This window comes from Electrona antarctica, assembly GCF_951216825.1.
Source record: "Electrona antarctica genome assembly, chromosome: 5".
In the NCBI taxonomy this organism is placed as follows: domain Eukaryota; kingdom Metazoa; phylum Chordata; class Actinopteri; order Myctophiformes; family Myctophidae; genus Electrona; species Electrona antarctica.
In genome coordinates, this window is record NC_136810.1 from 51297064 (window position 1) to 51309516 (window position 12453).

Genomic DNA, 12453 nt, shown 5'->3' on the forward strand with positions numbered 1-12453 from the left:
CAGAGATTCATGTTGGCACAAGACGGCACATTCATATGAATGGGGGAAGTTACTTGTAGGTGGAGGAGACATGGGGATCATGCTGGGGAAGAGTGAGATAGAAAGGGCATGTAGGGAGACATATGAAAGGATGGATTACCACCCATAAAACAAAGGATGGTCGGGAAAAGGGAGGGATCAGTAAGGGATCTGGAGTTGTGACGGGAAGGCTTGTGGGGTTATATCTAAGACAGGTTCCCAAACCTTTTAGCTCAAGACAGTGGCGTTTCCAGGAATTACATTTTGGGCAGGCAAGATGTGTTAATTGTCGTCTCCCCGCGCACAATCGTAGCACTAAAGGTTTTCAAAGAGATATACCTGCCAGACGAGTAGGATACAAAGGCTGAAAGGCATGCATTTACATTCCAATGGGTGATTGAGGGTCGCACTCTACCGCAACGGCCAATCAGCCGTCCACTAATAGTTCTCAGGTCTTGTTTTTGCCCTCTCTTTTTTTTCCTCATTGTATGAATTTTGGCCAGGCAGAAAATGGATTTGGACAGGCGGACGCCTGCCCTCGCCTTATTGTAGATACGCCTCTGGCTCAAGAACCGGAGGAGAGATTAGACGTTTGCCCGTGGGCCCAAACTAGTGACTACTACAGCAGATCTACAAGCTCACAACGCGGCGCAAAGCGGCGTGTTGCGAGCTTGTAGATCTGTTGATTTCACTAGTTTGGGTCCCAGGCAAACGTCTAATTTCTTGTAGATAGATAGATCTGCTATTTTCAAACCATCATTTTCTAATTTGTGGAATTTCTTACTCTCTTCTTTGATTTCTTCTTGAAATTACTGGGGAAAATAATCATTGAATTTTGTTATTAATTCATGAACGTTTTTGCTTTTTGGGGGAATGTTTTTTTGAAAATGCTTTCAAATAATAATTAAATATTGGAAACAAAAAATAACAAAAATCAATGGTCCCATAAAAATGTGTACATGACCCACAAATGGGTCCTGAGACCCGACCCATGCAGTGTTTGGGAACCAGTGCTCTAAAGGTACCCTCATTACAGTGAATACTAAATGAGTTTATATCTTAATCCCTCCCTCACTGCCCACATCATGCCACCTTAACAAGACTGTCCCCTCCTCCTCCCCCCCTGGGGGCACAGGTTCAACATGCTCATTAATTAATCATACTCTAGTCACGCAAACACACACATGCAGAGTCCCAGGAGACGGAGACAATGGAGAGAAAAAAAAACTACCTGAATGCATTTCTCTCTGTGTCTCTCTCTCTCGGAGGTAAAGACAAAGAACTAGGTATAACCTCTATTGTTTTTATACACACACTTGACCCACAGCTCCACTGCCCTGTTGTTACTATAAAGGGATTTGTGCAAGGCAGCGAGGACAGGTAGCATCCATCAAGGCTAACCTATAGATTGAGGTTATTTTCAACAAGACTGAGTCAAAACGCAGTGTGTGGAATTGTATGGGGCACGGTATAGCGATGTCGCGTCACAGCTAGAAGGTCCCGAGTTCGATTCCCACCGGGGGCTCTGTGGGGCCTAGATGGGGTTGGCAAAAGGGTATTTCTGTGTGGAGTTTGCATGTTCTCCCTCCTGTGTCCTCTAGGGTAGGTACCCTCACAAAAAAACGTGCAGTAATACCGCCTCCCCCTGGTTAGCCGGGGTGTCTGATGGGAGGGTACAGGAACTGGTTGGAATAACGTGTTCCTTCCACGCGCTACATCCTACAGGGAAACCTCCCCCCTGTCAGGTGATGTCAGAAGCTCACTCCTCATGCATTGAAGGAAGCATGAGCTCAGTTCGGGGCTCTCCCCAGGTTGGCAGAGGGAGAGTATAGCGCCCAGGAGTACAGCTTAGCACAATTCAGCACAGTTGAAGTGTTTATAATGTGAATTCCTGGATATGAGATATTAATCTGCAATTTTCCGAAGTGGTGCCAGCAATAGTTTTTGTTAAAGTGGTCGAACGAAGCATAGCTTCTTATTCACTCTATGTCTATGATTCATTGCACCATCGCCCGGATCAATAACATTAAAGCGCTACAGAGGTTCAGTCCAACGCTAAACTAAACGCTTTCTTTACGCTCCGCAGGCTGTGAAGGCTACTAGATGGCGAGCCCTTAGATCGCATCAACGCTGATATTGTTTACATGCATTATATTACATTAAATACTGATATTACATTAAATACTGATATTGCAACACACACACACACACACACACACACACACACACACACACACACACACACACACACACACACACACACACACACACACACACACACACACACACACACACACACACACACACACACACACACACACACACACACACACACACACACACACACACTTTTTGTTTTAAGCATGTTTTCATTGATGCGTTTCATAAGACGGAAAATGAAGGAAAATATTTTATAAACTAAATTCTATTTTAACTAAATACAGCCATCGTTCCATAGGAATGAATTCAGTTTCCAAATAACTCTAAAGCTATAAGGAAGGACTGTACACAACCTCTGTAGGACAGTCTAGCACTGATATCGGACCATCTTGGTTAGTTTTCATTTTACTTTCGAATTGTCATAAAATATAAAAATTATTAACAATGTCCTTAACCCATTTTGGGTGCGGGAACCCCTTTTGGTGTTAGCATTATGTTATGCTTTAGCTATTGAAAAATAGCAGATCTACAAGCTCATAGCGCGCCACCGAGTGGCGCGCTACGAGCTTGTAGGTCTGCTATTTTAGAAAAATCGAAGAACGACTAACAGAAACATAGCTTTTTCAGAAAACTGTCAGGATGTAGAAGACATTTTTAGAATCTGATCTCAGGTCAAAATGGGTTAACAATAGTAAGGACAAGAACGCCCCTCAACAACCCACCACGAGGACTTTCTCCTGGGCCTGGACAGCCGCCGGGTCCCCCTCTTGCACCATCCGTGTCAGTGTCCTGAGGGCCACTGCTCTGGTGGGCACGTCGGGGTCACACGCCTCCAGCAACAGATCCCAAAAGGGCCCGGTGGAAGCAGCGGGGTCACTCGTCGTTGCGCCCGGGTTCCTCTCGCCTCCTCCTCCCGTCCGGCCTCTTTCTGGTGCAAGGCGCCCTCCACGGGTATCGGTGTGTCTGCTCTGCCCAGGATCGAGTGGATCTGTCCGGGGCGGAGTAGTACCGTCTCGGGCCTGGGTTTCACCGGCCACGGAACCGGCTTGAGTTCGGACGGGTTTTGAGGTGTGTGTAGGCTGTGCGGGCGCTCCATTGTCGCGAGTCACGTGCGGACTAGGTCTAGACTGCACGGTGGCTGAACGGGAGCTGCTTTGTGACAGCTGGGAATCTCTTGCTCGAGGAGGCTGCGTCTTTAGCTCGGTCTCGGAAGGCACCCTGCTGTCGTTTCGCATCGTTGCGGTGTCTGGGGAGGACCGCGCGGCTTGTGGGAAGTCCTCCAACTTGCAGGCGCCGTGCGTGGCGATGACGGCCCGTAGGCCAGACGCCAGCTCCTGGATGACCACGTCGGGGTGTTTCTGGGACAGGTCCTCCAGCGGTGGGAGGAGCCTCTTCATACACGCATAGTCCTCCGCGCCGACCTTTAAGATTAAAACCAAAAAGGGAAATGGAAATGCACACCACATCAGCACCGGGAGACGTGTGTAAACATTTTGAATCTACTTGACCAGTGGTGGAAAGTGACAAAGTATATTTACTTAACGCATTTTGGGCGGAAACCCCTTTTGGTGTTAGCATGTTATGCTTTAGCTATTGAAAAATAGCAGATCTACAAGCTCATAGCGCGCCACCGAGTGGCGCGCTACGAGCTTGTAGGTCTGCTATTTTTGAAAAATCGAAGAACGACTGACATAGAAACATAGCTTTTTCAGAAAACTGTCAGGATGTGGAAGACGTTTTTAGAATCTGATCTCAGGTCAAAATGGGTCAAGTAATGTACAATTTCGAGGTATTTGTACTGTACTAGTACTAGTACTTTGAGTACCGTTTCCCACCGCTGTCTCCTTCCGTACCTGAGGAGCAGAGAGCATGGTGGCCACCAGCCCCATGCCCATGCTCAGAGTCTGGCTCTCTACCGGGCTCTCCGTGGCAGCAGCGGGGGATCGCTCCAGACCAGCACAGGCCCTCTGGAGCAGGGAGACCATGAAGTCCACCACCTTGGGACAAGAGGATGGGACACTTTTAACGTGGAAGATAGGGTTATATTATCACAGGGTTTTTATCTGTGTGTGATTAACACCATGGAGGCCCAGGGCGGAGATCTCCGTGAAGTTCAAGTTCATGGTCAAGTGCCCAAGGCGGAGATTGATAAATAGGACGGCGATTAATGATATCAAAACCGATCGCATCGCTCCACAGCCTAGGAGCGCTTGTTGCCCAATCCTCGATGACGAGATGACGAGAGTGACACGTCATCGAAAATGTTCCCTGCCTGTTTAGCTGACGAAAACGAAAATCTTAAAACGTTCATAACTCGCGATCTAAATCATCTCGTCTAATTATGAAAAAAGATCCTGTGTTAGACGGTGCTCCGCGGTCCAGTCGCGATAGATTTATTCTTACCTCCCGTTGTTGTCGATCGACTCTAGAGTGGTGTGGCTATTGTTTAACCTGACTCCGCCAGATGGGGCAGCAGAGAGTACACTGGGTTCCCCCCTCCTGCTCCCATCTGGGAACTCTCAGGCAGACTTGATGCCCGGCCACAAAACGGCCTGGCCAATCAGCGGCAGCTAGAGGCGGGATCAAGGCAGCACTGTGTATGCCTTGATCCCGCCTCTAGCTGGGAACCCAGTGTACTCTCTGCTGCCCCATCTGGCGGAGTCAGGTTAGCTATTGTTAGCTGCTACACAGACATTCACAACAACTTCCGGTGTGCCGGTAAAAGTGGTCCGGGCGCTATAAATGATGGGCACATTTTAGTAATGGATTAAATAGGTCCGGGCAAGCAAGGTGTTAAAGGTGTAGGGAAACGGAAATAGTGGGCATTTTATTTTGAAGTTTCAGACGGTTTCAACTTGAAACACTGCTCTGAAGTTTCTGAACCAATCTGAGCGTCGCATCCCTTCAGGCGATGCGACGGTAGCTAGGGACGGTAGCTATGCTATACGCAGGACATGGTGTGAAAGTCAGATAGTCGGCCAGCTGTACCAGTTTACTGTTATGTGGCTTATTTCTACCCTATAATGTTTTCAGATACATATTTTAGCGTGATGATTAAGTTGAAACGGAGTAATACACTGTCTGGATGTCATCTTGAATGGGAATAAAAACGGAGGATTTCTGCAATCAGTAGCAGCTGTGTTGGACAGTGTTGGACGGATGCGCAGATATGGGGAATTAAACGGGTGAGCTTCATTTTTATTGGCTTTTATCGATGTGTATCTCTACACGTCATCACGCAGCACGTTTTCAGGAAGTAATTAAAAAATGATTTTTATGGACTTTTGATATAAAATCACACAGAAATGAGAATTTGCCCATTTTTTTGGCATCCATTGTTAGGTATGCCCATATGATGACCACAGATGTGGTCTAAAAGTGTGAAAAACGTATTTTTTATTTCACTACGCCTGATTTATACATAATGAGGATAAGAATGCCAAAATAGCAGATGATCTATAAACTCGCACAACGCATCGCAGTTGTGTTAGATCAGCTATTTTCGGTGCATGTCACTGAGACAGAAATAGCTAATCAATGGTATGCCTCAATTTGAGGGAATAATGTATAAAGATAATGGACTAAGTAGCTTCCAAGACGACCGTATCTACTGTAAGCCCCTTGAGATGCAGCATCTCATTCCTCATCGGAGAGGAGGCGTCAGTCTCCTCTTTCGAATAATTGACAATTTTTTCAAAGGATTTTCCCCTCCCCACATTTAAAAATAAAATAAGCAAATAAACAAACAAATCTAAGAGACATAAATTAAAGAAATAATAATAATTAAGACGTAGTGAAAATAGCAGATCTACAAGCTCACAATGCGGTGCAAAGCGACACATTGTGAGCTTGTAGATCTGCGGGGTTTTTTTTTTTTTTTTTAAAACAATATGTTTATTGTTTTTTTCACAACATGGTGATGCTGAAATATAGGAGCGGAGAGGGTCAATACAGCAGACCAAGAGACAAAAACAAAGGACAGAACAAAACAAAATGACAACAACAAAAGCAAAACATTTAGCAGAAGTCAGTATATAAACAGATAAATGAGAGTATAGTATAAGATTACTACAGTATTATGAGGCATTATCATTACGAAGCATATTCAACACATCAACATTCGTTAAGAGTTGGGTGAAGGGTCCCCAGACTTCATCATACATTACACTTTTTTTCTTCAAAATATAAGTTATCCTTTCCATAGCACAACAGCTGCTCATTTCCCTGAGCCATTGGCTCGCTCGTGGTCTCAGAGTGTGTTTCCATGTTAGAGCAATTGTGCGCTTTGCTTGGAGTAGTGACATATCTATGAGAATTTGTTTATTCCTTGGTATGACCAGGGTTACCGGGTACAATCCCAATATGCAGAGTTTTGGATCCAATGGTATCCTTACATCTAGCATTCTATTAAGTATTTGTAAGATCTCGCTCCAAAATGCCACAATCTCTCTGCATTCCCACATACAGTGGAAAAGTGTGCCCTTTGACTGCTCACATTTTACACAAGTGTCTGGAATATTGTCATTGAACTGGTGTAATTTAGCTGGTGTTATATAAGTGCGCATCAACCAGTTATATTGTAGCGATCTTAATCTAGTATTTGCAGTTTGTCTGTGTACTTTTGCACATATGGCACCCCAGTCAACCAAGGATATATCCTCTTGTACATCTTCCTTCCAAGCCCTTAATCTATCATTAGAGCTTTCAGATGAATTGGAAACCAGCATGTCATATATCACAGAGATACGCCCTTTACTATAACAGTGATATAAGTTTCTCCATTCCCGAAAGGAATGGAGTAATCAATGCTTGGTTACCAGATGCTACCAGATACCAGATCTGCGGTTTTCACTACTTTGGGTCCCGGGGAAATGTGTAATGTTCTCTATTGGGTCACGGACTAAAAGGTTTGGAAATCACTGCTATACAATACAGTACACAAGCTCCATATTAAACACTTTTTGGCCGGGCTCACAGCCAAAACCTTCTACAAACCTATTAGGGACACCCACAGATAAGATGGCTAAAAATAATAACTTATATTATGCTGAGCTCAGCAAAGTTTATCAGACGCTTCCTCGTCCGTGAGGGGAATGTCTTTTCTCAGGCAAAAAGGACCATATTGCCACTGTTTCAGAAACCTTGTATGTCCAAAATCATTACTTTTCGTTAACTGGAACATGTAGTTAACGCGTCACTTGTTAACCCATTTTGGGCGGGAACCCCTTTTGGTGTTAGCATTATGTTATGCTTTAGCTCAGGGGTGGGCAACTGGTGGGCCGTGGGCCACATGCGGCCCTCACCTTCACTTAATGTGGCCCTCAAGTTAATATTGGAATACTGCTATATTATTGATTTCAGCTGTTACAATTTCAATCATGCAAACATGACCCGCTTTAATTACTAAATTAGTAGCTTAGTATCTTAATGACTAGTATTAAAATGTTATTGTCTTTTTGTGTGTTTGGATTTAGTTCGTAAAGTTAACATAACTATAACTAAATCCATTTGAAATTAAATAAAAAGGTTACATTTCAGAATTCCAATCCAAATATAGCAAAAACAGTCGATCTACAAGCTTGTAGATCGGCTATTTTCGCAACGACAGTAATATACAATGTGGCCCTGTGGAGTGAGTGTGGAAATACAGTGGCCCTCTCCATTGTCAAAGTTGCCCATCCCTGCTTTAGCTATTGAAAAATAGCAGATCTACAAGCTCATAGCGACTGACATAGAAACACAGCTTTTTCAGAAAACTGTCAGGATGTAGAAGACATTTTTATAATCTGATCTCAGGTCAAAATGGTTCAATATTTATAAAACCAAAAGACAGAAATAACCACTTTCAAAATCTTTAAGAAAATAGCAGGTCTACAAGTTCAGTGGACAGATTTGGCCGACAGCCAGCCGGGCAGCCAATAGCAGCTCTACAAGTCGGCAGTGGCTAGCTTACAAATCTCTGTGCTATATGTTCTTTCACTCTCATCGGTGTAACCCCCAGAGGAAGATGAAATGGGCTATTTCTGTGTGGAAGCATGACTCAACATGGCCTGCTTAGAACATCCAGAGGAACACAGGCAGGTTTTAAAAATGTGCTGCCTCGGAACAATAGTAGGCAGAGGCCTGAGTTCAAATGCAGAAAGCGCAGGTTAAGAAACAAATATATTAACAAATACAGTATATTCTGCCAAACAAAGTGCCGTTCACCCTGCAAATATGGTCTCCTGAAGAAAAACAAACTTTAGTACAGAGAGCCATAAACGAGGTGGAATGCATGTTGCCCTACAGGAGTAAGTACTGACTCCGACCAACTAATGTAATTTATAGTGCCGTTGAAGTGAAAGTTACCAACATTGAACCACTTAAACTTCTCTGCTTTTTCTCACAAGCTCACAACTCAGTCGGATATGCTATTTTCAGAGAATTAATGTTACTCCCCAGAATAATTAGGGATACTAGGGTTCAAGTAGTCAACAGTCAAAATGTTTGGAAAACATGTCGACCCCTCTCTACTTCTCCACAGTCAACACACCTCTGTAGATGTAGAATGGGAGCTCTGCGTCCGTCTTAGCCTTAGAGTATATATGAATAGAGACGGCACCCGGAGGAAACCCTGAGGCGCAATGGACATAGTGGCCGAATTTGGTATTGCAGCGTGGGCCAAACACATGAACGCGCTGGTCCGTTGACTATCATTGCGCACGTTCATGATGACACGTGAACGCGGTTTCAGTGCAATGGCAGCGCGTTCATGTGTTTGGCCCAATCAATCCCAGAATGCACTCTGTTCCTACAAGGAAGGAGGAGTGAAATCGCCTCATGCGCTTTTGAGCAACTTAATGCAAGTGGATGGGAGGAGAACTCGGGTGACGTCTCTATTCATATATACTCTAAGGTCTTAGCCCACATACTCCCCACCTTCTGAATATTATGCTCCCATGTTTCACACTCTCAGCTCTATCCAAACATCATGTCTTCTTCTTTTCACCCTTTGTGAAACCCTAATCTCTCAAGACAGATTCAACAACAGAATCCGTCAGCAGTAAGCCCTAAAACATGTAGTGTTGTTGTTAGTAGGAATAAACACAGAATCACCCAGGATGAAGTGGACTAAGAAAGCGGAGGAGCCAATCTGAGTTCCTGTTACACAATAAAGTAATTTTACCAAATGGGTTTCCAAATTGGTGAAACCGTTGCTCAACGTTTGTTCCTAGAACACCCACGTCGTCATTGCTGTTTGGTGCACAACATGAATCAACATGTCTCTTTGACTGGTTCACAAATTATTTTTGCTTTGAAAACATGGAGATTAAAATAAACTTGGGCCAAGCCCCCAGTTTTAGAATGCTTAGAAAGACCTTTCTATGATCGCTACCGATTAAGCATGATCGGTACCCTTAGTGATACCTTTCTAAAGAAAAGTAAGTTCACTGGAACTTTAACTTTGACTGTATGGCAAACTGTCATACTTCACTTGTGTCACCCTGTAGTGTATATGCTGGTGTTTGGTCATGCCAAGTGCACACTTAGTACTTAGTTTAGACAGTTTTTGGTTTAGACTAGTCATTGGTTAGACCAGTCATTAGTCCTACAACTACAACCTATCTCAAACCCTCACCCTAAACCTAACCTCCCACGGGGCAGCACACCTAAACCTAACCTTAACCCATGTCTAACCAATGACTAGTCTAAACGACCCCCACTTAGAGCACCTCGGAGTGAATCACGGCATTTGAGATTAAGTCAGGCTCTGATCAGTACATTTCTGCTGTACACTGATGTGCTTTGTGGCTACAGGCCTTAGTGGTTACATGTGCATGTTTGTGCTAAAGGCATGAATGTGGTGTGTTGAACTCAAGCATTTAATGGATACTTCTATGATGTCGGAGCGAAGCCAAATACAAACATCACGACCACAGTGCAGTATTTTGAGTCGTTTAGCATAGGAATGAACAACACTTACAATCTGTCCATTAACAACGACTCCTGCGTTGTGGTTAAGTGTCATATTTGAGTAACGTTGACCTCCTTCATGTATAGCTCAGCGTTACTAGCGTATCTTATCTGAAATGTTGAGCACCTTCAACATACCGTCTTACCTGTGAAAGCCCAAGTTATACTTCGGCACACCACTGTGTCACGACACAATTGTGTATCAAGGTATAAATTAGGCTTAAGATTGTGCTTGTACTACTCACACATTTAGATCTGGTTTTCACACTGGGTCTGAACATCAATGCGTTATGTATAGATGAGTTTTTTGCTTCTGACCATAAATACATCACTTTTAACTTAGGCTTTATCCCCGATACCCTACCCACTACACGGCCAATCCGTTCCCGATCACTAAATAGCAGCTCTGCAGATAGATTTTCTTCTGTCTTTGCAGAACTCAGTAAGGATGGGCCCACTCTTATTCCAACTGATACCAACTCCTTGGTCAGCTATTTTAACCACCTCTGTCTGTCCGCCCTTGATTCAGTTGCCCCCCTCAAAATGAAAAAGATAACTGCTATTTCATCCCCCTGGATCAATGATGACATCCGCTCCCTGAAGAGGGAGTGCAGAAAAGTTGAGCGCAGCTGGAAAAAGTCCAAATTATCAGTGCACTTCAATCATATGAAGATACTCCTCTCCTCTTTCAACAAAAAAGTTGAAGATGCAAGAAATGCATATTTCGCCAACCTGATTGATAAAAACAAAAATAAGCCAAAAGTTATTTTCTCTGTAATTAACACCCTGGTTAATCCAGCTGCCTCTCCTATTCCCATTTACTCTGACGACGACTGTGAGCTATTTTTATAATTTTTTCTCGATAAAGTAAATAACATTCGGTCCAACATAACATCTTCCTCCATAGCTGTTCAGCCTCCACTAATCTCCCCCCCTGTCCCCACACTGTCTCAACTAAGTACAATCTCCCTAGAAGAGCTCATACCAATTGTTTCTCACGTGCATTCATCCTCTAGCCGAGTTGACATTATCCCCACTTCACTCTTAAAAACAGTTTTTAACAGTCTAAGCCCCTTCATTTTGTCCATCATTAACAGTTCTATTTCCTCTGGCTGCGTTCCTGATTACTTCAAACATGCAACTATTCAACCGCTTTTAAAAAAACCCAGCCTTGACCCACTAGTCCACAGTAATTACCGACCAATCTCGAAACTCCCGTTCATCTCCAAGGTGTTAGAAAAGGTTGTCTGTAACCAATAGCACTTTCTCAACCAAAATAATATATTTGACAAATTTCTGTCTGGCTTCCGCCAAAAACATAGTACAGAAACTGCACTCCTTAGAGTCTCAAGTGATATCTTGATGAAAGCTGAGGAGAATGTTCAGTGCTGCTACTGCTCGATCTAAGTGCAGCGTTCAACACTATCGATCATGCTATACTCCTCAACAGGCTCCAACAGTGGGTGGGGCTAGGTGGACTGGCCCTGAAGTGGTTCTCCTCCTATTTGTCGGGGAGAAGCGTTGCTGTAGCTGTCGACAGCTTTGTCTCCAGCTCTGCTCCTTTGACATGTGGGGTCCCCCAGGGGTCCATCTTAGGTCCAGTCCTATTTTCCCTGTACATGCTACCCCTCGGTGCTCTTATAAATATGTTTGATGGTGTCTCCTACCACTGTTACGCCGATGACACTCAGTTATATTTTTCCTTTAAACACACAGATATCAATAAACTCACTGTATTACGCGACTGTTTAACATCTATTAACAACTGGATGGCTCAAAACTTTCTGCAGCTTAACCCCAGTAAAACAGAGATTCTCATCATTGGCCCTGATAGTATTGCTAATTCCATTCGTCTAGCCCTGGGCCCTTTGGCTCCTAATATCAAAGATTCTGCTAGAAACCTGGGTGTCTTCTTTGATAGCCGTATGGTATGAACTTTGAGTTTCATGTAAAGAAGGTCACCCGGTCTTGTTTTTACCACCTACGCAATATCTCCAAATTAAAACCACTCCTCTCCACTCAAGACCTAGAAAAAATTATTCATGCTTTCATATCTTCCCGACTCGACTACTGTAATGGACTCTATACTTCCCTCACCGCGTCATCTATTCACCAATTACAGTTAATACAGAACACAGCCGCCAGGATCCTTACAAACACTAACCAGTTAATACAGAACACAGCCGCCAGGATCCTTACAAACACTAACCAGTTAATACAGAACACAGCCGCCAGGATCCTTACAAACACTAACCAGTTAATACAGAACACAGCCGCCAGGATCCTTACAAACACTAACCAGTTAATACAGAACACAGCCGC

General features: G+C 43.9%; 1 protein-coding gene across 1 annotated transcript in view; it reads right to left on the minus strand.

The window, feature by feature from the left end:
• tango6 (transport and golgi organization 6 homolog) overlaps positions 1 to 12453 on the minus strand; it is a 55126-nt gene that overhangs the window by 24033 nt on the left and 18640 nt on the right. The window contains exons 12-13 of the mRNA XM_079502083.1: positions 4032 to 4175; positions 2901 to 3599 (exon numbers count right to left, since the gene is read on the minus strand). Of these exons, the coding sequence (XP_079358209.1) occupies positions 2901 to 3599; positions 4032 to 4175 (843 nt within the window). The remainder of the gene's footprint in view (positions 1 to 2900; positions 3600 to 4031; positions 4176 to 12453) is intronic.